At 49.6% G+C, this 26,041-nt stretch overlaps 1 protein-coding gene and 1 long non-coding RNA gene across 3 annotated transcripts in view; one reads left to right on the forward strand and one right to left on the reverse strand.

Moving 5' to 3' along the window:
- LOC135580189 (uncharacterized) overlaps positions 1–16,782 on the reverse strand; it is a 28,861-nt gene extending 12,079 nt beyond the window's left edge. Inside the window, exons 1-4 of the long non-coding RNA XR_010474489.1 lie at positions 12,600–16,782; positions 9,208–9,309; positions 8,352–8,453; positions 2,229–2,964 (exon numbers count right to left, since the gene is read on the reverse strand). This is a non-coding gene — a long non-coding RNA (uncharacterized LOC135580189). The remainder of the gene's footprint in view (positions 1–2,228; positions 2,965–8,351; positions 8,454–9,207; positions 9,310–12,599) is intronic.
- Positions 1–24,733, forward strand: part of KY (kyphoscoliosis peptidase) — a 32,644-nt gene extending 7,911 nt beyond the window's left edge. Inside the window, exons 1-12 of one of the 2 annotated variants that reach the window (XM_065073110.1) lie at positions 6,230–6,662; positions 7,707–7,769; positions 9,288–9,350; positions 10,968–11,042; positions 11,203–11,244; positions 12,344–12,394; positions 13,993–14,075; positions 14,434–14,542; positions 16,227–16,344; positions 20,794–20,982; positions 21,594–21,784; positions 22,795–24,733. In XM_065073110.1, the coding sequence (XP_064929182.1) occupies positions 6,530–6,662; positions 7,707–7,769; positions 9,288–9,350; positions 10,968–11,042; positions 11,203–11,244; positions 12,344–12,394; positions 13,993–14,075; positions 14,434–14,542; positions 16,227–16,344; positions 20,794–20,982; positions 21,594–21,784; positions 22,795–23,696 (2,019 nt within the window). In that variant the 5' untranslated portion in view covers positions 6,230–6,529 and the 3' untranslated portion in view covers positions 23,697–24,733. Of the gene's footprint in view, positions 1–6,229; positions 6,663–7,706; positions 7,770–9,287; positions 9,351–10,967; positions 11,043–11,202; positions 11,245–12,343; positions 12,395–13,992; positions 14,076–14,433; positions 14,543–16,226; positions 16,345–20,793; positions 20,983–21,593; positions 21,785–22,794 lie in introns of those variants that run through there. The other variant, XM_065073109.1, reaches the window with a different exon arrangement.
- Positions 24,734–26,041: the final 1,308 nt, after the last annotated feature.

Genomic DNA, 26,041 nt, shown 5'->3' on the forward strand with positions numbered 1-26,041 from the left:
GCGTGCACACCTGCAGACAAATTCCCCAGGAGCGACAAACCCACTCTTAGAGTCTCTCAGGAAGGAAGGTTTGGGGGTGTAGTGCCCCAGGGTCATTGTCATTGTTTACTCCCATAGCTGTTTCCCCTCGAACACCGCTGAGTTGCACGTATTTTTTTCAAACTTGCTTTCCATTTACATTTATCATTGTGTTAGAAAATATCAGGTTGATTTGGCAGAGGAGACAACTCATTTGTCTACTGGGTCAACATCAAGAAGGGCTTTGCCCATCACTGCAGCAGAGAGATGTTTATAAACGGCACAGATAATGCTCAGTATAGCAAAGCACCTTCTGCATCTCCCAGGAAGTGACATGCTGCTTATTTAATTAGAAGGGGCAAGGCTCCCTCCTGAATTAAACCAGAAATAGCCTTCCAGGGGAAAAAATAAACCTGCCCATTTATTCTGGAGGACTCTCAGAAACAAAAGTTATACCATCACCACCAGAATCACTCAGTATAAGAGCCAGAGTTTTGGAGAAGGGGTATGTTGTGAGACTCCCTTCATATTTAATACTGGTGTAAGTAGATATATTATACAACAGCATGGATTTCTCCCCTTTCATTTCTTCACCTACATCTCCTAAAACATTTGTAACCATCCCACCCATCTCAAATGCATTTCGCATCATGCATTAACCTGGCTTGTCTGAGGGTAATTTTATGGTAAGTGGTTAACAATAAAGCACGTCGCCCAAGGGCAGGGCTGATGCATAATTCAGGTTACCAGGACACCTTAACAAATTATCCCAAAAGCCTCTGCAGGGTATCCACGGCCAATGCAGGAAAAGCTGGTCTAGGGGTGGCTGGGAGAGGACGAAACCTCTTCCAGGGGCCAGCAGCAGCCGGGAGAGCTCAGCAGCCTCACAGTGAGGTCAGGGGAAGGGGTCTGTCGTACTGGCCCCCACCGCCTTCAAAGAACGCGTTATTTGCAGATTATAAAAGGATTAATGCCTTAATGACCACACGCAGCCCGGCCAGAGCTGCTCTCCCTGTCTAGAAAGGCCAGCAGCAAAACCTAAGCCAAGCGGCAGGCTGAAGGTCAACAGATCCATGCTCTGACAGACAGGCCAGCACAGCTCTCCTGCCTTGGCAAACTTGGGTGGAGAATGTCCTGCCAGCAGTCCCATCCGTCCGTCCCCCCTGCAGCGCTGCCTTGCTGCCACCATGCCAGGGACCCACCCCAGGGGACAAGGACACCCCTGCAGGTCTGTGCCACTGGGCATCACCGTCTGCATTTTTAAGAAACCTTAGCAAAACATCTGCTGAATCTTCAGTTGCCGAAAGCTCGTTCTTCAAGGGACAAAGAGCAGCGATGTTCACGATAAGGTTGTTTTTCACAACTAAAAGGGAAAGCAGCAGAAACCTGCAGAAATATTTGCAGCACTCTCTCTGAGCAGAGAGAGGTGACACTTGCATTCCCCAATCCCAGGCTGGTTGGGTTTCAGGACCTCTGTAGATCCCCCAGTGCAACCCCTGCTCACGCAGGGTCACAGAGCAGATCACACAGGTGGGTCCAGGGGGTTTGAATGTCTCAGAGAAGGAGACTCCACACCCGCTCTGGGCAGCCTGGGCCAGGCTCTGGCACCTCCCAGCAAACAAGTTTCTGCTCATGCTCAGATGGAGCCTCCTGTGTTTCAGTCTGTGCCCGGTGCCCCTCACCCTGGCGTTGGGCACCACTGAACAGAGTCTGGTCCATCCTCTGACACCCACCATGAGCTATTGATCCCATTGATCAGATTCCTCTCAGCTTCTCTTCTCCAGCTCAACAGCCCCAGCTCTCTCAGTGTCTCCTCAGCACAAAGATGCTCCAGACCCCTCAGCATCTTTGTGTCCCTGCGCTGGACTCTCTCCAGTAATTCCTTGTAACTGCTTATCACCAAGCCCCGCTCCACTCCCTTCACCCAGCTCTATACACATCATATGGCTGCTCCCAGCATCCCTGTGCAGCAGCCAGGACAGTGCTGTTCCCACGCTCCCTGTTGGCATGAGTGCTGTGCCATCCCAGGGACCAGCAGGTTGGCTTGTATGGACCAGCAATCCCAGCCCCAATGCCCACCCAAGGCAGGGAGACTCCTGCTTCAAAGCATCACCCCCACCAGGTTTCTTCCTGGGGGCCGTGGCATTCGATTTGGTTCTGCACCAGCCCTGCAATTGTCTGCCTGCAATCTAAATATGTCCTGACCTCACCTCGCAGGACTATCCAAGCCGTCACTTTGCTTCCCGGGTGTGCGGATACCAGGAAACTGAATACACGGGTTTATAGTTCAGTGGAAAGTTCTGCTGCCGTCTTAAATCATAAAGCACAGCTGCTGATGCAGCAAAAGCTGCAAAACCAGCAGAGCATCTGAGCAACCCGTGGTTTGGAAGCTGCTGGGAGGAGAATAAGCACAGAGCCTTGCAGCTCTGTCGGAGGGAGGAAGAAAGGACAGGCCAAAAGAGGAGATTAAAACTCATCAGAGTGCAATTGTAACGCGTTACACAACATGAATGCATCCCAGCGCTCCGAAGCTAACTTGTAATTGAGGCAGAAAATGGAAGCTGAGTTTCAATATCTACAAATGCAAAGTAATGCCTGGAAAAAAAAAAATAAATAAACTCCAAATATACACACACACACACACAATAATGGGCTCCAAATGAGCTATTCTGAGTCAGGAGACAGATCTTGTGGATAGTTCTGTGAAAATACCCGCTCAGTGGTGGGCGAACAAAGCAAAGCTGGTGCTGGGACAGGACTTCAACAGGAACAGCACGGAGAACAAGACAGAAATCATTAGTGCACCTGCATGTGGAGCAGCACGTCTGGCCCTGGTCCCTTGTCCCCACAGGGGCACGGTCCAGCTTACGGGGGCGCAGAGGAGGAGCAGCAACAGGAACAACTGCACAAAGGCTCCATGGCTTAGAGGTGACAGCTGCTGACGGGCTGCATGGGTGGAGAAATGAGGATATTATTTGTCATAATGCAAGAACCAGCAAGGAGAAGACCCCGTCCCACTGGGTGTGAGCCATCTCCACAAGGTGGGCAGCTAGAGCACGTCAGGAGAACATGTCCTGCGTCTCTGCAACATGGAGTGGGGCAGCCCTACTTTTTCCAGGTGTAGGCATCTACAATAGCCTTAGAAAGGCATTTGGGCACCTCATCCAGGTCCCTCGGCATAGCAGAGGTAGTGCATCTTCCCACCCTGCTTCTGCTGCAAGGGCAAAACACCCACAAAAGAGTTAAAATGCTTTCTTGGGGAATGCAGCCTGCAATTTTCCTCTCTCCCCAATGGGATTCAAATAACCTAATTCTTGCTCTACATTTGTACGGTCTCTCTCTCCCCCAGATCACCCCTGGAGAAATGACAGCCATGTGGTAAATACATGTAATCACGCCACTCTGATAGCTTCTCTTGTTCTCTGGCCATTAATTCATCTCCCTGGAACTTAGGTGAGCATTTTAAATCCTACGGTAAATTCAAAGAGCTGCCTTTATTTTAAAATCAACACAGCAATAAAAAGCTTTCTCCTTTTCCTCCTCAAAATGTAAATTTATTATTTTTTTTGGCTTCAAAAATAGCCTGGCACACAGATGTTGCTGGTCGTGACCTTATCCCAGTGACAGGCTTAGCTATGGAAACCAATCGGACACGGAGGGCTTGCTGGTGCAGGGGCAGGCGGCAGCACCCGCATCAAGGAAAGCCTTTGCCTTCGTGCTCATGGCACTGTCACCACGACAGGATCAGAAACAGCTTTTGGCTGAAGCAGCCGAGGACAGAGAGCGGAGCTGCGTTGTGCTGAGCTGCAGCACTGCTGCCTGCAGGCACCTGGGCCAGCTGCAGCCACCGCACCTTTCACTGAATTAGAATAAGACCCTCACCGATTTTTGCAGCCTGACAGGAAGGAAAGCGGCGGCAGCAATCAAAGCAGCGGCCACCATGTGCTCGGCTGTGGCAGCTCCAGCCCCGAGGTGCCAGGGGAGAAATGCATTGTCTCAACATCAGCTGCTGCCACCACAGCGCTACTTTGGGTGTTGCTCAGCTCATGGTCTCAACGTGACTTGGGATGCAACCACAAAACCTTCTTTTACAAATATCCCCAAGCAGATTCTTTTCCTTCTTGCTGTCACCTCTCTGGAGCTGGAGAGGAAGGAGGTTAGAGAGCAGACCTGGAGGAGCAACAAGCTGTTTTGCTGGAAGAGCAAGGCCACGATGTGCAGGGAAATCACAGAATCATTTTGGTTGGAAAAGCCCCTCAAGATCATCCAGTCCAACCATTCCCCCACCCCTGGCACTGCCCCATGTCCTGAGAACCTCATGTCCGTCTATCCAACCCTCCAGGGATGGTGACTCCAGCACTGCCCTGGGCAGCCTGTTCCAATGCCCCACAGCCCTTTGGGGAAGAAATTGTTTCCCACATCCAACCTCAACCTCCCCTGGCGCAACTTGAGGCTGTTTCCTCTCATCCTGCTGCTTGTTACTTGGGAGCAGAGACCAACATCCGATCACTCTTGATAGGAGGCAGCAGCAGAGTGAAGCAGGTCAGTGGGAAGATGCATTGGCCAGAGCAGAGTTTGGTGCAGGACATGGGTGACAGCAGAATTAGGCTGCAGCCCTGCCCAGGAGCAGTTCAGGAGATCAGACTGTCCTACCTGGGATGATAAGGGAGAAGGGACCCACAGGAATGTGGGCTGCACCTCAGATGAGTGGCAGGTGCAATGGGGAGGAAAGGGTGCTCCTGGCTGAGGGTGCAGGCAGGGCTTGGTGACAGGTGACAGGGGGGTGCTAAAGGCCACCGGGCAGATGGTGAAACTGTGATTAGAAAGTCACTGCAGCCATAAATCTCGAGGACCTGAACCGGAGACGGGCCAGCCCCAGCTGGCTTGGAAAGGCTGCCTGGCAGAGCCCAGCGCTTCGCAGCCGCATCTGTCCCTCCTCCTCCTCAGGTCCAGCCACCTCCTGACAGCCAGGGCTCAGCCAGGGACCCCGAACTCAAAACTGTTCCGATGCACACACCAAAGAGCGGAACCGCTGCCTGGACCTCAACAACATTATCCAACCCCAGCACAAGACGTTTGCTGTGTTACTGAGGGTTACACGCAATGTCCCGACCCTGACACTCCCCTCTCAGCAGGGATGCTGTGGGCACTGTCCAGGGGTTGCAGAGGCTGCAGGACCATGTGAAGGTGCACCAGCAAAGTTTGGATGGAGGAAGGTTCCCCACAGCCACATACGCTATTTCTGGATCTGCTGAGGAGATGCTTAGGGCTGGATTTGCAAGCAAGTGCAGGGGCGTATCGGCTGTCCGTGCTTTGGAAGGGGCTCAAGAACAGCAAAGGGGCAGGAGATGGGGAGGGAACAGGATTTATATAGAGATCCACGGGGAAAACCTGTGTCTCCAAACATGAGTAACCTAACACCAGGCAGCGGTACCAGCTCCTGCCTGTGGATCCAGGACAACCACCTCCCCAGCCCGTGAAACCCAGCGCTCTCACACTCCTGCCCAAAAAGTGCTCAGGACACCCACAAAAAGGCACCTTAGCTGTGCTGAGCCCCCCAGACCCCCTCTGCCAGCCCTTCCCAATGCTGCTGGAGAGTCCTTCAGCCCACAGGTGCTATCGCTCCCCCGGGACCACCAGCCAAGCCGGCCGGGACGGGGGCCAGCGGTAAAATTAGAAAGTGTCTCCCTGCCAGCCCCTCGTGCGAGCTGCAGGCACCAGCTAAGCCCGGTTGCTAACCCACACTGTCACCCTGCTTGTCCCCCATTTTGTAGGGCTGGGAGAGTTTCTAGAAAGCCGGGGATTTGCACGGCTTGTCCTTTTCGATTAGCGGGCTCACGGGGGTAAGAGGAAGGTTGACTTTTTGGTTCCTTTGGGACAGCACCGCTCGCACCCTGTAATTCCCTTCGCTGCTGTCGCTTTGCACACCGAGCAGTCCTGCAAAGACTGATCCTCCCCGCCGCAAACGGCTGCTCGTGCCCCGTTTCTAGCCCTTTTTCTCCCCACCGCAGCTGCTGCCCTCCTCCTGCAGCAGTTATTGTTATTATTTATACTCCTAAGCATCCTTTAAGTTTCTGCCAGGGGAGCGGATCAAAAGAGAAAGCCTTTTAAGGATTTCTGCCAGCACCGGGGAGCGAATCCCCCCCAGCAAACTGCGCTGCTGGGGGATTTGAGCGTAGACAAGTGCTTAAAGCCGAAAAGGGCAGAGAGAGGGGAGAGGGAGCCAGGGGCACGCTCTGAAACCAGACCCCCGTCCCCGGGCTGAAACGCAGCTCCTTCCTCTGCTTTAGGGAAACGGATCCCTCCTGCCATTTCCTTTCAAAGGTGACTTGTAACCTCTTCATTAGGGTCGGCTTTGGCAGAAAACTCATGGTGCAGCTGGCCGGGCCAGCCCGCCGGCGCTGCGGCTCGCGGGGGGAGCACGCTCGCCTTTCCGAGGGTGGAAAATAAACACGGGCCGCTCGCAGCGGCCGCAGCTCCGCGGGGACACCGGTGCCCTGGCCGTGCTCTGATGGGGACCATGGACTTTAAGGCAGATCCCAGCGCAGTAACCATCAATTTGCTGCTTATTGTCCACCCCGAGGAGACGGCCAGCAAGCAGAAAGGGCAGAGGGAGAGGCAGACGGAAGGCGGCCGCGGCGCAGGTAATGTCCCGCCGGCGGCGGGTGCAAGGGACGGGAGGGCTGCACATCCAGCATCAGCTGCCCGGCGGACGGTGAAGCAAAGCAGCAGCTTTGGAGCAGGGTTGGGGCTTTCTCCCCCTCCTCCTCTCTCCTCTTTTCCTTTGCAGACATGCTGCAAAACCCCAAAATTGCAAACATTTTTTTGCGGAAGCCCAGCGTGGCTTGACTGGTCCTCCCAGTGCAGGAGAGCCCGTGCTGCTACAGCGCTGCATGCTGCATGGTGCTGAGTGCCTGGCTCTGCTGCATGCACCCCAGGGTGCAGGAAGAGGTGACAGGCATGGATACTAATCCGAGGACCATGTTTGCACCTTGCTCTGTCCCGCAGTGGCCCTGAGATGCCTCCACGGGCTGTCTCGGCTGTGCAAATGGAGCAGGGCGAGAGCTCAGCTGTTTCACCCCAGACCCACACCTACTACAACAGAGTACAGGGGCGAAAGTGTTTTGTTTGAAGCGTGTCTAGGCTTTGTCTCCAAGGATGACTCCCCTGAGCCATTTATAGCTCCAGTTTGGGACAGTCTGCCTGGCCCAGCTCCTGTCTTTCAGAGGATCTTCCAAAAAGCTGAGGCTGCACTCTGCAACTGTACAGGGGACCCTCCCTGCAGGAGTAAAGGGAGAAAAAGGAGAATTTGTGCTCTAAAACCTTGGGGGAAAGCTAGATTTTCAGACAAGCAGTTCCAGGCTCACAAGGATAAGCAGAGCTAGCGCAGAAGTTGTGTTCATGCTTCACCTAACGCAGCATCCAGCACCTGCCCAAATACAAGCAAGTCCTATCAAGGCAACACAGGCATGGACAATTGCGCTTTCTTCCTCCTGGTATTTTATGCTCTTAGCAACAGGGAGTGCAGCAGATGCTGCAGATGAGATAGGGAAAGTGGATCCTGATGACACACAGGTCCAGCTGGTATGGTGGGTTACAGGAAGGTTTTTGGGGTGCTTGGCCTCCTGGCAATGCCAGAACCTCACTCCAGGAAGGCAGCCTGCCAACCTCATGTTTGTATTTTATAGGTTTGCAGGATGACGGAAATGGCAACAGCAGAGCACAGCCACCCCAGCAGAGAGACCTTAACGGTACGTCACCTTCTCACTTTGCTCATCGACTACCCACACTACGCAAAACCTACTTGCAAGCTTTTAGCACCCAGCTGTGCCTCTCCAGCATAAATGGGCTTGAAACAACCCTTCCCTTTTCCCAGTGCTTCGGGGGCCATGTGCCATGGGAAGTGTCCCCTCCACGCTCTCCTGTACCCCATGCCCATGGGTGGCACTGCAGAGCCCGTGCCCAGGGACCCTCCTGCACACTGAGCTCGCTCAGATTTCAGGTGCGCGGAGCTCTTATGTTTCACAGCCAGCTGATGACAGGGGGGAAATTCAGTGCCCCAAATCGCTCAGGTTGCAGATCGAGCTTCCAGAGCCTTCCCCAGCACTCACACAGCCTAACCAGGGTCTGGGGCGTACAACAAAACTTTGGGGTTTCAACCATCTGTCCCCCACCCCTTTCTGCATCTGCCCCACTCAGAGATAGCTAAGCACAAGGCAGGTGTAACTGCTCGCCAGGAATTAAATAGCTGCTAGTCTTGAACGTTCCCCTGCCAGTTCCTCACCCCTCTGCCCCAAAAGAGTTCAGAAGGAATATCTGAAGGAGTTACTTACCCCTGGCTGCAGGACCGCGATGCTACGGGACAGAGAAGCTTTCGGGGAAGGGAATCAGAGCACCTGACTTGCTTTCCTGGTAGTCTAAGCCTAATGTGGTGCCTAGCAGAGAAAGGCAAAGGAAAGCAAGACAGAGCTTAGCTCTCCCGGTGCCAAACAGTAGATTCTAGTTATTCCAAACAGGAGCTTTGCTTCCACAGGCAAACAGCAGTTTGTAAAAGCCATTACGATGCTTGACAGGAGCCCTGAGCCAAGTCCCTCTGAAATCAGTGGTGGCTGGATGCTGCTCACATACCGTGAGCAAGCAGTTTTGCACGGCAAGATACAGCTTTGAGGCTTCTTTATAAAAGATCTGAAGGTCTCAGACAGCAGATAACAAAAGCCACTCTGGGAAGTGATAAATACTCAGCACTCTCTCACTGTTCCATCATGTTCAAGAGGGTCTGCAACCAGAGCTGCAGAGCACAAGTATGAGCCAGAGAACAGTATCAATCATCTACCACCCCAACCTAATGGCAGGAGTATTTGGTAGGCACATGGGAAACCTCTCCTTGCAGCTCTGCGTTGGGCACAAGTTAAATCCCCGTTGGGGTTACCAAGGAAATTTGGATGCCAGAGGCACGAGCAGAACTCTGGCTCCTCTAGCACCATAGGTATTAATAAATTCCCCTGTAACCATCTTGGTGAAGCCTCTGACACCACCGAGCAGCCGGCACCACTACAATATTTACAAACTGTATGACACGAGCCCGGTGCCAAGGCCACTGAGGCAAACACGCTGGAGCATCCCCTGGACCATGAGCAACTGGGCTTTGAGACTGCAGAACGGGGTCAAGCGTTCCGTGTGGTTCCTCACCTCAGTGCAAAGGCACAGGTTTATTTAATCCAGCCCCCACTCTCTGCAAGGCTCTCAGATGTTTTCCTTTGTCCATCCAGGCCGGCGAGTCTCCAGGGAGCCCTGCGAGAAGACAAAAACCGTGACTCCTTACTCAAACGAAGGTAAGCGGTGACCCAAGGGATGATACTTTTTCAGAGCGAACTCCCGCTCAAGCTTATTTTCTAATCAAACAACCCTCAGAACAGCCCAAAAGAGCAAAAATACCCCACACTGGCGATTCTGTATTTCTTTATGAGGGATGGCTTGATTAGGAATAGCAAAAAACATCATAGAAACATCGGCAGCCATTCCATACCATTAGTTGGTAGGACTTGGAAACACTTCTGTGGAATTACATATTATAATTTGTTAAATGCATTTTAAACTTACTGAAAGAAGGCAATCCTCGTCACTAGATGGGTTTCTTGAAAACAATTTTAATTTATGGGGGAAAACAGAGAATGTGGAAGTTGGCAAGAAACCTCACAAAAACCCAAAGATGATAATAATCTTGAGAAATGAAAAAAGGACCCCTGAGAATATAAAAATCATAAGGAAACGATCCTGTTGGCACAAAGTCATGTCTTTGAGAAACAACTTTATTTTACCTTTGAATTCACTGACAGGATATAGCAACCCACTCTAATCTTGACTCCTCGATGTACGTAAGCATCCCAGAATTAGAGTAAAACTCTGGGATCTAAAAGTGTTTTTTTAGAGTTTTTACAGGTTTTCTTGCCTTCCGCTTTTGGGGCTTTAGAGGACATCAAACTTTTCTGCATAATCACATGAGATTATTTCTAAAGTTAAAGTCTGCAGAAAAACTTATTATTTGATGAAAGTGCAGATTCTTGCCTAATTAGCTGGTTCTAAGAGACAGCTTTCAAGGAAAACCCCAAATGGCAGGAGGATCTGGATAAAACGGCAGGAGGTAGCACATGCGATGGGATGGCAGCCCCGAGGTGCATTGACATCTTGACCTTCCACCTCCAACGTAACCTCTGTCCAATCCAAAACGGGGAGCCCATGAGGATGCTGAGGTTCCCCAGGCTGCAAAACCTTCTGAAATACTTGCAAAAAAACAAATGAAGTCTCTTTCAAAAAATTCAAGTAATTCTTGCTGATTTTTTTCCTTGCGCTTCTCTATGAAGCCTGAAACACGAGACCCCCAGGTTGTTCTGGAGCATCACGGCACATGGAGCACAAGTTCCACAGGACACCTGGTCGCTGCCTCTTACAGGCAACAGCCTCTGCCAAAGATTTTAATGTCACAAGTCAAACCATTTTCAGAGCTCTGAGCCTTTTTCTATTCGATTCCAAGAAAAATCAATGAAAGAAATTGATTCCCTGCTTACCGTATCTCCATCAAGAGCTGTTTAATATGGTGATAAACCTTCTTTTTTTAAGCTGCCACACAATCCTCACTGAGGACCTCTGCTTTATTTATGATCTCTTTTATCACCTGTTAGGCTATAATGGGCTGTCTTTTATTTTTTGAGGCTTACAAATCACACTGGAGGTGACCAGAGTCTCTCTGACCATACGGTTTATCTTAAGGGCGCTTTGTTTTGCTGGGAAAGCCAAGTGCTTCGGTACATTTGCAACTGCCAGAACTGCCGTTTCTTTTGCTAAAGTTAAGAGTTGGCTTCAGTGACACCTCAACAAGCAATCCCACCCTTCTTCTCTGCGTCCCAGTTAGATTTTCCTTTTCTTAGGGAGTTTGACATGGTTTCTTGCAGAAACCCAAGTGACAGTGGAGATTCACCCCAAGAACACCACCGGGCAACTCATCAAGAAGCTCTCCTTGGGAAAAGGTACAGACGGGGCTTGGAACCCTGGTGGAGTGGCCAAGGGTGGGAGGGAGAAGGAGCCGCTTTTTGCAGCAGCAGGGAGGGCAAGAAGCCCCCCGGGAGATGCTGCACCCCGAAGCCAGGGGTTGTGGTGGATGCACTAACCATGCTGCGGTTGTTGCAGGTCCCCAGAGGCTGCCCAGCCTGAGAGGTCAGGACAACAAAGGTGAGGCTTTGCTCAGCCACGGTGTGTCCCTCCCCGCTGGCCCTTGCCCCAGAGCATGTTCCCAAGGGGGGACAGGTCCCCACAGGGACCCTGGGGGGATACCAAGCCCTGTGTCTGCTCTCCCTGCCAGGCAGATGCTGCTGGACCCTGCCAGCACTTAGGGCTTGTGGAGCAAAATCCTTGGTCTCCTCCTCCTCCAGCCCTGGGTGGTGACAGTCTGGGGGACATGGGGACCCTCAGAAATCCTCCAGCTGCTGCAGAGCTCTGCAGAGTTATCAGCTAAGAGTGCTGGAGCTCAGCTCTCCCTTCTTCCAGGCCTGGGGGTTTGGCTGGGTGCTGGGCAGGGGTTACCTGTCCCCAGCCCTTGGGCCAGAACAGGAGCTGCCTGACTGCTAGGGAATGTCAGGGAGGGGACACAGGGCACACTGAGGTCCAGGCAGCTCGTTTTGCCCCTCTGCAGGGTGTTGATGCCCAAGAACAGGCAAAGAAATGCCTCAGTTTCAGCTTTTCCCCCACCCAGTCTCACTCCCTGCAATCATTTATTTCTGTTGGTCACGGAATCCCAGAATGTCAGGGGTTGAAGGGCCCTGGAAAGCTCATCCAGTGCAATCCCCCCATGGAGCAGGAACACCCAGATGAGGTTACATAGGAAGGTGTCCAGGCAGGTTGGAATGTCTGCAGAGAAGGAGACTCCACAACCTCCCTGGGCAGCCTGGGCCAGGCTCTGCCACCCTCACCCCCAACAAGTTTCTTCTCAAATTTTAGTGGAACCTCCTGTGTTCCAGTTTGTACCCATTGCCCCTTGTCCTGTCACTGGTTGTCACCCAGAAGAGCCTGGCTCCATCCTCCTGACACTCCCCCTTTCCATATTGATCCCCAGGAATGAGTCACCCCTCAGTCTCCTCTTCTCCAGCTCCAGAGCCCCAGCTCCCTCAGCCTTTCCTCACACGGGAGATGCTCCACTCCCTTCAGCATCATGGTGGCTGCGCTGGACTCTCTCCAGCAGTTCCCTGTACTGCTGGAACTGAGGGGCCCAGAACCGGCCCTTTTGCTCCTGCCAACAACTGCTCACCCTACGCTCCCTTCTCTAATTTTCCAGGTTTCCAGAGTACTGAAGCCCCTCGGTCACCAGGAGGAAAAGACCTGCATGGTAACTATCAGCTGTCCCCTCACCCCATGCCGGTGGCACGATGGGACACAAGGCAGGGCAGCCCCAGATAGGAAACCCATTGGTCCTAGAAACCCTGCTGCAAGCCTTGACCGAAGCGCACAGACAAGGGGTTTACTTTCCACTGCCATGAGTAACGTTCAGCTCCCCAACCTCCTGCTCATAAGGATGGCTTTGGGAATGTCACCTGTGCCCAAGGGCTTCCCGAGGCTCCCAGCCGAGGCAGGTGCTCTGCAAACAGGCATGATGCACAGGGTTATGTGAGTTACCACAAGGAGCCTCTGCAGCGATAGCCTGACAAAGACGAAAAACAGACAACCAATTTAAAAACATACCAAAACATCCCATTCCCAACAGGCAAAAAGTAATTTTCAGAGCTGTAGAGAGTGGGAACCTTTAAATGCGTAAATCTGCTTTATCTTTCTTTAGGTCAGCGTAATAGTCCTTGTAAGGGAAAAAAACGAGATAAACAAAGAAGGCTGTTAAAGAAACAGATGCCGTGTGCCTACACACAGATTTTCGCAGCGCAGGGACGGGCAATGGGTGCCTGCATCCCGGCTGGCAGGTCACACCGTCACCGGGATGCGGGACACCCCAAAACTCCTCCCTCGGGTACAGGTTTGCAAGAAAAGCAGGGCTTAAATTAACAAAACACCTTCGCCAGTCAGAAACAGACCTTCTGGCCACCTCTACAGCACCATCCATTCACCTCTCCCAGCACTCAGGAGTCACACAACAGCATTTTCACTTCGCAAACCTTTTTAAATCCCCCTTTTTTTCCTGGAGAAACAACAATCCTGCAGAGATAGGTAGAAGAATCCTTTTAGTCCCGAGGGGCTTTGACAGCACATGGCAGTGGTTGCTGTAGAGCTCAGTCCTCTCCCCAGCTCAGAAGCAAAGGCAGCGCTGAGCATACGGCGATCCAGGGGAGACGTCCACCCGAGACATCTGTGCACTGAGATATCGCTGCATCACAGTGTCGGCTTATCCGGAGACTGTTAAAAAATAAGTTATCTGATTAATTAGTGCAAGTTATTAACCCTTTGTTCACAGAGAGTAGAACTGTGAGGCTAAAGCCTGCGAAGACGCCGTCTTGGTCCAACCGCTCCCCATGTAACATCTCTCATGTGCTCAAATTTGCACAGAATCGTGGCCCTTTACCATGCACAGCGGTCAGTGTTTTCAGCAAAACTACTGGAGAAAGGCAGCTTTTTGCTGCTGTTATAAATATATATGTATATATAACCTTTTTTTTAAGTCATGTTTCCACCAGGGTTTCCACAGCACAGATTTTCCCTGGTACTCCTGCTCTGTATCTCACGCACCTCCACAATATCCTGGGATTTTCGATGCTGTTACGCAGCACCAAAGACAGAGGGGCCGCTCCCGCTCCAGCACGGCCCAAATTATACAGACTAGACAGGATGGCTCCTGCGTTCTGTGCAGCTGTCAGGGGCCTCTGTAAGCGCCCTGCTGTCCTCTGCTCCCTGAGCAGGAGCCCTGTCCCCTTGTCCAAGAGCACGGCCAGGAAAAAATGCCCCCCTCCCTTCCCCAGACAATGACAACTCGTTTCTTCCCAGCCTATCCATGGGACAAATCCTCTTTGAAATCCATGCCAGTCGATCTGCGGCAATTTGAGAAGCTGGATGCCTACGCATTAAAAGTAAGTCCTGCTTTTCCCCTCTGTCCTCCTCCCAGCTCCCCTGCAGGGACGTTCCCTGAAACCAGCACGAACACCGGCTCAGTCTGAGCTATCGGGGCATGTGCCTCAAAGTGTCCCAAACAACCAAAAAAACCCAGTTTCCCTGCAAACATCAGCAACAGAGATCCCACTCCAGCAGGGAAACTATAACCAAAAGTATTTGCTCAAAATGTGAAACTACACTGTTGAATTTGTATTTCTAATGAAGCTGGATTTAGAGCAGTCTCCTGGCAGGTGAGGTCTCACCAGCTTTAGAAGAACAAAGGAGCATGGAGCATTTCTTTACTGCAACCTTGCAATGTTTCCTCCTCACAAACAGGTAAATGTCACAAACAGCGTGGAGGAGCTCGTTAAAGCCCTGCTTAAACAAGCCCGGACTGATCTGGAGAAAGTCCGAGCCATATGGATGTGGATATGCCATCACATAGGTAGGTTGAGATCTTTGACTGAGAAGATAAGGCTGTGGCTGTCACCCCCATGACGCTGCCATTGCAGTTTGCTATGTCTTATGGTTTAGTTTCAAGTGCAGGGTGGAAGGAAGGTTTTCTGGGTGTATTTATCCAGAAATACATTCAGGGGTTCTCTCGCCATCTCCATTTCCATAGTCCCTCTCCCAGCACTGCCCTTCCTACAAGGTTTGTGTGTAAATGACTCCTTTCCATATGATGAGTCTGTACCTCCCACTCACCTTACTCCAAGGTGTAACCACACTAGCACTGCCCTAATCTCACACCCACGGAGACCAGCAGAGCTTTGCCAGCAACTGCAGGCTTAGCACAGTTAGCTCAATCCCAAACAGCTTTAATCTTGCCCTCAAACATGCTGATTTCAGTGCATTTCTGAAAACCGAGCATTCGCCCCACCCCAGCACTGATCACTCAAGTCTTTACACTATTAACCCACTTCTGGCCGTTGCCTGGGCCAGATCCCACCTTGGAGAGCCAGTTTGGTTTGAGTCAGTCCATTCACCTGACACACAAGTTGTCTCTGATCCAGGCAGTACGCTGTGATCTCGCAATATTTTTTCACACTGTCTTGCCCCTGGTTGTCCTTCCTTCCTGCAGAGCCTGACCCTTATTTACATGTACAGGAGATAAACATAGTGCTAGGAATTTAAATCGTCTGATGATATAGACCCCTTCCCTGTTTGGATTTCAAGGGAAAGCGCTGCTCCCTGGGTATCTCTTCCCACCCAACTCAACCCCCAGCCTGCAATGGACCGCTACCTCTATGCAGGAGCACTAAAACCAATTATTTTAGCTATATTTCTAGCATCACTACGGAGCCACAAGCAGACAGCAAGCTCTCCAAGCAGCTTTGCTGGTGGCCAGGTGGACAGCCCAGGAGGAGAAGCCAACCCCGAGGCAGCCACCAGCCAAGCCCCATAGATAAAAGCCAAGGGGTTGCAGCATTTCAAAGCACAAATACAGCATGTCACCAGCTTTTTTCCCCCCTCTTCCACAGCATAAAAGGGAAGATGAATCAGCTGATGCAGCATTCCTTAGAGCTTTGTCAGAAAAATATGCTCATATTTTAAGAAAGAGGTGATGGACATGACCAAGGTTGGGCAGTATTGAATTAACCTTCCCAGACCAGTTCCTCAAGCTCTGTCTGAAGGAACCCTGCTGTTCTGCTTTTCTGCATTCATTCCAACAAATTAAGATTTCCTACGCTTCCAGGTATTAATATGACTCCCTCGCAACAAGTCATTTCAGGTATTTCCCAACAAGCTACTTTCCAGGTATTTTTAAATACAAATTGCTTGTCAAAAGCGCAAAAAGCTCAGTGGTTTCCTTGGACAGTAGCATGAGTGCAACCCACTGAAATGTAGAACTCTTTGCACTTTAACAGGACTGCAGTTCCCCTGACATGAGAGCAGATATTTTTTCCTCCCATTCGGGTTCAACTGCAGAATCCCAGCCCAGGCTTAGAGCAAATGGTGATGAGAGGTAGACCTGGTCCCTCTCTGCCCATCTCTGTGCAGCACATGCTACGACTCATTTCTCTTTGCTTAGGCTCACGGAGATGAAAAGCAATGGGTTGCTCCCGCTGCCCATCGATCCCGTTGCCTCGGGCTTTGGGATGAACTTTTGTCCGCGTTCCTTCCCACAGAATACGACGTGGTGGGCTACCGCGACAAAAGCCAGCTGTCGAGCAAACCCATCGACGTGCTTCAGACCAGGAAGAGCGTTTGTGAGGGATACGCGGAGCTCTTTGAACACATGTGCAGGTAAATTAAGTTCAGAAACATTTGATGCCAGGGAGAGTTGACATTCGTCGGCATCTCAGTGCCTTTCATGTCTGCCTTTGCATTGACTGATGCGACTTTAAGCAGGACATGGAACTTGAGCTTTCAAACCATGCTGTGGGGAAACAGCAAGTCCTCAAAAGGTCAATTTTGCTTCCTCCTCCACCCCCTCCACACCCCCCTCCCCAGCATAATTTACTTTGTGCCATCTGCTGAGCTTCGCGTTGCATTAACATAATGGCAGATGAAAACACGGAGCTAATTCGGTTAGAAGCAGCTCATTTTTTCCTTGGAGTATCTGTACGTGAAGGTTAAAAGCATGGCAAGACTTCAACAAGAAGGAGCGGCCTCTCCAGCACGCTCCCATGCAGGAGGTGAGCACAGGCCCAGGAGCTTTCCCAAAGCCTTCTGGAGATGTCCTGTCCCCTTTTTACTACAGACCCCCCCCGGACACTGCCCCCCACTCCCCACGCCGTCCTGCAGCCAGTTTCAAGGTGCATCACTGCCAAGGCTAATACTGCAGTTCCCATCTTCCAGCTATGTCAGCATTTAATAACTAAGATGCCTACAAAACCATGTTGACTCCACTGGGGATTAGTTGCATAAATGAGTGGGTTTTCCCCCCACAAAGCAGGAATTTACAACCACAAAACCATTTCCTCAAGAGGCAGCCCCTTCCCTGGCAGCGAGCACAGGTGCTTTGCATATGAACGCAGCACAAATCCCACCTCCCTCACATTCTTCCAACCCCGTAAAGCAAGGAGATGGCTGTTTCTCCAACCCAGCACAGAAAGAAGATGCCATGGTGCCAGGCAACCCTCAAGCAGCCCAGCATGGAGAAGCACCTCACCTCTCACAGCTGTATCCCATAGTTTAGCTTAGAGTGAACAAAAAGAAGGTTCCTGGCAAGTTTAGAACCAGTCTTAGGTTGTCCAAGAGGAGAAAACTGGACCTGACGACTCAGGGACACAAGATTGGAAGAGGCTTCTTAATGCCAGAAAGCAACAGTGTACTTTCCAAAGAGCGTGGGCTTGCGAGGTGGCTCTCCCAGAACGGCATCCATTTACAAGCTAGCATTGGGAAAAAAATAAGATCAGTTATTAATTGGTATGTGTAAGTAACAATTGGCTTTCCACACCATCCAAAAAGATTTGAGGAGGTTTGCAGCATGAAACAAACAAAATCTATGGGGGAAAAGGACAGATTTAAAAACCAAAAAACACTGCCAGATGCTAAAGTGGTGAATGCTTCCAACCAACAACATACCCCGTGATATCGGATCTTGCTTTCTAAAGAGCAAAATAAAGAAACAGGATGATGAAGTATGAATTTATAACTGCATCTTATATAACAGTTGTTAGCAGTTAGCAGTGGGGGAAATTTGCATCTATTCATTAAAAAGCATATATTTAGTTCATTAAAAGCATTAATCTTTCCAAGGATATCTTTTACTATTTTCAGGCTCTGTTGATTTACTCTTAATTCCTCAGTTCCAGGTTGATTATTCATTTTGTGACTCGGGAAACCTCCCACTCATCCAGCCTCCTACTTTTGTCAAATACTAGCTAAATGTTTAGCTCCTTTCCTGAAAAACTATATAACCAAAGACAACACCCCGATTTTGCAAGGGGATCTCCCCATCCCTTCCTCTTGGGCACTGTTCAAGTCTTATGCTGGGTCTAAGCATAAAGGCAAGAGGCAAAGAGCAGTCATCTTATATAAAGGTTTGTCAGAGACAAGTTTTTGGGGAAAAAAGGTCTTATAACAGGCCTTTTTTTCCTAGCTCCTGTTGAGGCAGCTTGAACAACCAACCCAATTTGCCAGTCACCAGGAGTCCCCCCACAGAAGGTCCCACTGAAGTCAAGGGCTTCTCAGCTGACAACCAACTCAAAGAGATGGCATGGCCGAGCGAATCAGGGAGTGTAAATCCATGAACTCAATTTAGGGCAAAACCTGGCAGTCTGGACTTCAGAAACTCGCTTGCCAGGATTCACGATGAAAGCAAAACAAAGATTTGCACTTGAGAGGGTCCAGCAGCATCTTTGGGAGCAAAGCTGACCGCACTCCCAACAGCGGGTCTGACCACTTTGCTGCTCCCTGTTCTAAATTAGTCTGTAAATAATCCCGGTTTCACATCCTCTCACTTTTCCTGTTGTCTGCAGTCAGTAGCTGTTCCTTCCTTCCAGGCGTACACCTACCTACCGCAACTCCAAACCATTCTGTCTCCCTCCAGAGAAGCCAGATTTGCTTCTTTTTCAGATGAAAACATCAAAGTCAACCTGAAATCAAAGGCAAGGCGGCACCATTGAATTCCAATGACACCTGTAGCAAGATCCAGATTACTTCCTACTGCTTTTGAAGCAGAAAAGTAACTTAACTTTTAACCTCCTTGCTGTACCCAAGCAGATGTTGTCAACTGGTTCGTAACAGTTCTTCCAGTCTACCCTGCATTTAGGTCATCTTCTACCATCACATTGCATTTCTGGAGATCTTCTGAATCTTCTCTCTGCCTGGTTAATTTATCTGTATTAAGACATTTACACAAGAACAGAGACATGATCATTCTCTTCACCAGCACAGGTTTGCTCTTTTACAGGATGTTTTAGCTTGGCTTTTTGTCTGCCCATTATTAGAAAGACCAAGGTTTAAATGCTCTGACCTTTCTTTTGGGAACTTTGAACACATCCAAGCACAAACTCTTCTTGCTGCTTGGCGAACATTCGCTGTAAGTGAGAGCATGGAGAGAATGATGGGCAGAACTTGTCCCTTAATGTTCTCTCTGAATCTCCCAGCTAAGAATGTCTAGAGAAGCCTAGAAGGATTACACACCAATCCCCATGAAATTTGCGGGAATTTGGTACTTAGCTCCCGCTAGGCCCCTTCAGATCAAATCTTCCTTAAAGTTCCCGGGCCAGCTCCCGGTCTCAGTTACACCGTGTAAATCCAAGCTCTCACTAGCCATGTCCGTGGAGTTGCTCCAGATTTACTGCCCAGCGCCCCGTTAGAATTTGGCTCCCGGGCAGCTGCAGGCTGGCAAGGGCCGTGCAGACCACCTGCGACACCAGGTTTCTCAATGGCATTCCTTCCAGCCCTGCCGCGGCCGTTTTGAACGGCTCGTGTGACGGGCAGCACCTCGCTATCGCTGCATGGCAGCCCGGGCTATTTTCCATATGCTTTCTTAAAGAATTTGATACTCTTAAGGTATAAAATAACAAAGCAACACAAAGCCTGAGTTTAGCAAGTCTGTATGAGAAGCTGAAGCTACAACCTGCCCTCTAAACCAGCATCGTCTCTGTGCACAAAGCCGTCCCCCCCAGGACACTTCTGCACTGCCAGCGACCAGCATCTCTAACCAGACCTCCACTTCTAATTATCCTCCCCGTAAATATCACTGTTCTTCTGAGTGAAGCTCACACTATGTGGACAACCTTGTTCTTGAAGCACACACAGTTTATTACTTAAGGTAGCTGTTCAGTTTAACGTACTTTTCAATAACGATGAAAAACATCAATACATCCTACACAGAAGACAATAAGTGAAACACTTCTAGATTAATGCTGAAATAAGATGCCAGTGTTAGAATCCATTGCTATCAACGGCAGAGAGCTTATTAACACAGTGCTTATTTAAATCCTATTTGCACATCAAGGCAGGAATTTGTTATTTTTTTTGAAAGAGACTATTTAATCTTTTGTACCCTGGGCAAGCACAAACTCACTCTTTAAGGAAACTAAATCAGCATTCACAATCCCATGAGGTCTAAGATATCTTGGTGTCAAATGCCAGGCCTGCGGTCACAGAGAGAACACAAGCATGAACAGACACACTTTTAATTTATAATTACACGGGCTAATTGTGGACAGCATCACAGGGATTCCACGGAGTAACAAGACAGAGAGCAATTAAGCGCACTTCATCTTTGTCATCCTCCTCTAACAGCGTTGAATTGATGGTGCAGACAAAATGAGAGGGAAGATGCAAAAACTGGGCGAGAAAAGCCCCATCATCCAGTGGGATCCTCCCTCCAAGTGCCTATGCAAAGACTACAAGAAAAAACAGCCCCCAACAGCCTGGGCATCATCATCTTGGGTCAACCTCACATGTCCACCCCACATAGCCCAGAAAAAGAGTCTCTACATGATGTCAGTGGTCCAGGGGGAGAACGTGCCTGTCTCTAGATGCAATAGCCCTGACATTAGCACTGTAGCCTGTCACCATGCTCAGAGTTAGTTTTCAGAGAGAGGTAAACTTGCACACTTGGACATTTAACCCCCCTGGGACTCACCTGCAGGGTGTTGGAGTAGGTCCACTTGACCCACGGGACTGAAGTTCTGCAGACGTGCTGGCTGTTGTTCCTCATATCTTTCCCCAAAAGTGCGCTGCAAGGCTGACAACAGCAACCTCCTGCTGCATCTCATGGTTTCCTTTTAGCATTGCAGGAATCCAGTGCATGAAGCTCTCGGGCTACTCGAAGGGGTTTGGGTACAAGATAGGGCAGACCTTCACGGGGGACTCCGACCATGCCTGGAACGCCGTCTACCTTGAGGGAAGGTGGCATTTGCTCGATAGCACCTGGGGAAGTGGTTCTGTTGATGATTCTCTCACCAAGTTCACCTTCAGGTAAAGAACCATCCTCTATGTTAATACAGAAACCTACCCCAAAGGCAGAAGAAAGCTGATGGGTGCGATAAGAAACACCAAACAGTGAGAAATTTTAGCAAGATCCAAAGCCCCGAGTAAGGTATCTGGGCTGCCTATACAAGGGATCATATAATAGTTTGGGTTGGAAGGTGCTTCAAAGGCCATCTAGCCCAACGTACCTGCAGAAAGGCAGCAGCCCTGAGCCTCATAATTGCTAAAAGTGAACTTGTTTTGCTTATCACACCTTCAGTTTACACAATTCTTTGTGGTACCTGATTCATAGCTCTCAGCTGTCTGAGAGAAGGTGCCTCCACGCTTCCAAACAACAAGTGGTGCCTCCTTCTCTGTCAGGAGCTCAAGGTAGTGCAAATACCCTGGTTTTATCCAAAAACTCAGCATGTGCCCTGGAAATGGAAGACCAGAGCTCACATTCCTTCTCTGCCCAGAGAATTTCAAACCAAATGACCTCAGTTTCCCAGCAGCCCAAAACACCCTGTGTTCGTCCAGCTGAAACCACCACCCCTCTGCAGGGGAAGAATGATCAGTTTGTAATTACTCATTTTCCTCTAATCTCTTCGTTCTTCTTCCAGGTACAATGAGTTTTATTTTCTGACTCACCCGGCTCTGTTCATTAACAATCACTTCCCAGATAACAGCAACTGGCAGCTCCTTAAACCAACCCTGACGCTGAAAGATTTTGAGAACAACATGCTGCACAAGAGTAATTTTTACATGTTGGGGCTGCTGAGCGCACAGCCGGAGACAGCTGTCATCCCAACAGGTAACACCCCACCGCGGGAACCGGCGGAGCATCCTTCCTTCACACCACTGCTGTCATGCGTGTAGAGAATTACACTTCCAGCTTAGTTCTGGCAAGCAGAGTGCACTTAGAGCTCTCAGGCCAGAGGAGGGGCTTTTTTCTTTCCTATTTTTTGTTCAAGCTGTGGAAAATTGTAGTAGCCCCTGGGTCTAAAGCAGAGGACGAGATACTCTCTCCACCAGCATCAGTGGCGCAAAATTAGGAGTATTGCTACAATATATTAGCAACTCTGGCTTGAAAATGGGATTAAAACCTTTTACAATGTTCCAAAAATCTGAGTTACTGAACAACGCATAAATAGGCGCTTCTTTGTGCAATACCCAGCACCTTGAGCAAGACCAGCAACTCTTTTAAGAAAAATATTCAGGTAACAGCACCGAAGTACAGGGCCCACGTTTAAGATCAAATTTTAAAAGAGCTGCAGGAATTTAACTAGTTAGCTAATTTCTGAACACTAAGAACACAGTTAAAACTTAATGGAAACAACAATTAAGGACTTAATGTTGTCTTCAAGCTGTTTAGAAACAGGCTCATAGGGAGGCAGATTATCTCCTATCTGTGTACTGGAGGGTTCCTGCTCTTTCTCTGAAGCTTCTTGAAACAGCTACTGGACCAGCAATCAGGTCTAATCACATCTAATTTGGCCCTTCCCAAGCACGAGGGCTGATGATAATTTCAGTTACATTCCGCACAGGCTCTCAGATTCTATAGCACCACAGCTTCATTTCAGCGTGTATCAAAGCAGGAGAAACGCGCATCTCCGAAACAAAGGCCACTCGTCACTGCGTTCCTGTTGAGGGACACTGGTCTCAGCAGAGCGCTGGCAAGCTGTGACCTATCAATTGCAGCTCTTTATTTTACTATTAGAGAAGCGGCAATTTATTGGGACAGATTAGTCTTCCTAGAACAGGGCGTACAAGAAAAAATGTACTGAAACTCATACGCAGTTTCTTTTCTTTTGTATTTCACAGTAAACGGAAAAGCCTCTGTATCAGTGGATTGCCGCGCTGCCACGCTATTTATGTTTAAGCTGAAGGGAACAGATGAGCATGGCTTAATGACTTTGAAAAAACATGGGATGAAGCTGGACATCTACCCCCAGAAGACAGGGAGCCACAAGCTGCAGATCTTTGCCAAGCCCTCCAAAGGCTCCGAAGCCATCTACAAATGCGTGTTGGAGTATGTCGTAGAGTGCAAGTCCGTGGACAAGGCCATGCGCTTCCCAAAGGACCTGCACCAGCCGGTTGGACCCAGCTGGTTCACAGAGCGCCAAGGGTTCCTGAGGCCGTCACACCCCGACCCCGTCATCCACACCAACGATGGGCGCTGCTCTGTCACCTTCACCCTGGGCAAGGACATCAGCGTCCTGGCCTCGCTGCACTGCGACAATGGCAGCCTGACGGAGGACGGGGGCAGGCGGCACATCATGCAAATCCACCGCGGGAACCAGATCGAGTTGAAGATCCATCTCCCCCACGCTGGGAACTTTGTCCTGAAAATCTACGCCAAGAAGAAGTCAGATCCTGGCAATTACGACTACATCTTCAACTACCTCATCACTTGCCTGAACACTGAAGCGAAGTGGCCGGCTTTCCCGCAGAGCTACAGCAAGTGGGCGGCAGACTATGAGATCCTGGAGCCGCTCTCGGGCTTGCTGCCGGCGAACCGCAACGTGCAGTTTAAACTCAAAATGCACGGGATCGCAAAGGTGCTAGTTCAGGCTGAGAACACTTACCCGCTCACCCAGAGCCGGGGCTACTGGGAGGGAACCTGCAACACGTCGGGGTGCAGGGAGGTGTATGTGATGGTGCACGAGAACGCCAACCACAGCTTTTACTCACACGTCCTGAAATACGAAGTGGAGGCTCAGTAACAGCCCCCTCCTTGTTCTTTCACTCACCTGCATGAACCAACCTTTCCGACGTGCCCAAAACCAACGCAGCTTTAGAAGATCGCTCATTCTCTTGATCAAATCTGTTCTTTCAAGGAATGCAGAAAAACACTTGCAGGCTTTTGCAAGACCACGGGCTCAGAGAAGTTCAAAGCAGCAGAAAATCCTGTTCAGAAGGGAGCAGCAGTGGAAGAAATCAAATAAAACCCTCACCATGTGTCAGTAATACTGTCCAGACAAACATCGAGAAGAAAACAACTGAATGTCTGGCCACAGGTCATTCTGTGCCAGCAGCAATTGCTGGTTTCCAAGCTTTGGACCATAAGAAAAGTCTTACAATGGCTACTCCAAGAAGAATTCACCCACACCCTGGTTTTGAGCAGCAATACTGGACACGAGGAACTTCAGGATATTTAAACCGAGCTTCTGTATATCTTTAGTCAAGTCGCAAACTACATCCCAGGAGAGAGAAGTGTTAGAAAGATGATACAACGTGAAGTTTTCTTGTGCACTTCATTGTCTTACAAATCTCAGTGATACTGCGAAGTGACTTTTTACACTGACTCTTAAATATAATAACCAAAATAATTTTTACCTTTTTATATTAGAGTATTTGAATTATAAACACTTCTTTTCTGCAATATTAAGACTGTAATTGTATCTCAAGCATATAGGTGTTTCCATAAACAAAACCACAGTTAAACAGAGAATAAAATTCTTGAAAAACCTACTCCTTACTCCAACTTATCTATGCAATACTGCAACTAAAGAACTTAAGGGGTTATGTGGAATGGCAGAGTGACATTACTATCATGTAAAAACGATTTGGTGCTGTACTCTAGGAAAACCCCTATATGCTCAAGGCAGAGGTGGTCTTCTAGTGAACCTCACCACAAATACCTTCATGAGATCAAGCAACATTTTCATAAATGATCCAGATGTCCATAAGTGTTAGCGTGACCCGAGATATTATGTTTGAGCTTGAATTGAAAATAAACCTGTTATGTTTTTGCATCCTGTTTCATTGACCGAACAATACGAGTTATTCCCTTTACCCCTGTCCCTGTTTTAAGCGAGTTGAGCGGGCGCGCAGGGTACCCAGAGCTGTGTTCCCGCAGCAGAACTCTCGGCGAGGATGCGGGCGGACACGAGTTGCGGGTACAAACACAACGTGTAAGCTAGAAAAGCTTGCTCTAGGATGCCAGGAGCACTGCAATGCTTTGGGGGCTTCTTGTACTTGGAGACAAGGCTCCATATGCTAGATAAAAGTAAGTTTCAAGTCCTACCCCCAAACAGTTAAGCATCTTTGCCCTCAAACTCCGGCGGCAGCAGCTTCTCCCCGCAGGAGCACTAACAAGCCTTGTAGCCCAGCAGGCATCCGCTCCCGTATTGAACTGCACAGATGCAGAGGCAAGAGAGACTCGGGGATTTTTGATTGCCTAGGACCTTGAGGGCTAACGCGAGCCTTGTCTGCAAGCACAGGCAGCCCTGGTTTATTTTGGTGCCTCGCAGAAGCATGCTTTTTACTTTGATCCCATTTTTCAGATCAAGGAGGACACATTTCAGTCACTTTCATTTCACAGGTCAAGCAGATACGTCACTTCTTACAACAGGAGGATAAGGAGGCATCCCACAGAGCTTCGGGACTAAAGAAAACGGGGTCGAGGATACCAAACTACACACACCCTTCATGCAACCAAACACTTGATGTCCACTTACACAAACACAAAGAGGCACAATGCGTGGTAAAGCCTCTCCCCACAGGCTGACACCAGCATGAACATGGTCCCTGTACTCTATTTGTCTCCAGATGGCTCCCGCTCTTGAGATGCGATGCTGGTACAAACAGAAGTACTGCAAATAAATCTTCGCGTTTCTGTTCCAAACAGAAAACCAACATCTGCCTCAGCCCTGCAAATGTGTAAGAAATTCTTCGGTGCTATCGAAGGCATGAGTTCAAAGACACACAAAAAACCCCCTCTCCAGCTTCATTAATTATGAAGCTGCCAGGGCCGGGTGATTATTCCAAGGGAAGTTTGACACTGCAAAGGCAGAGCAGGATGCCTGAGAAACCCTGCAGCCCCAGATAAAAGCACCTCAGAAGTCTGTACTTGCTGTGACATCTCCCTCCAGGATAAACAAGTCTTTTTCTCCTCCCTCTCATCAAAAATGCACATTCTTGAGCACAGCCAAGACTCTAACACCAGGAGAACATCTCTGGGGCAGACTTCTTCTCGGTTATCTCAGGACTAGCAGCTCTCTCATTCAGTAGAGCTCTTGGCAAGCCTCAGGACTGAAGAGTTTCTGTAATCCCTACACCACCAAGA

This window comes from Columba livia, chromosome 9 (assembly GCF_036013475.1).
Source record: "Columba livia isolate bColLiv1 breed racing homer chromosome 9, bColLiv1.pat.W.v2, whole genome shotgun sequence".
Classification (NCBI taxonomy): Eukaryota; Metazoa; Chordata; class Aves; order Columbiformes; family Columbidae; genus Columba; species Columba livia.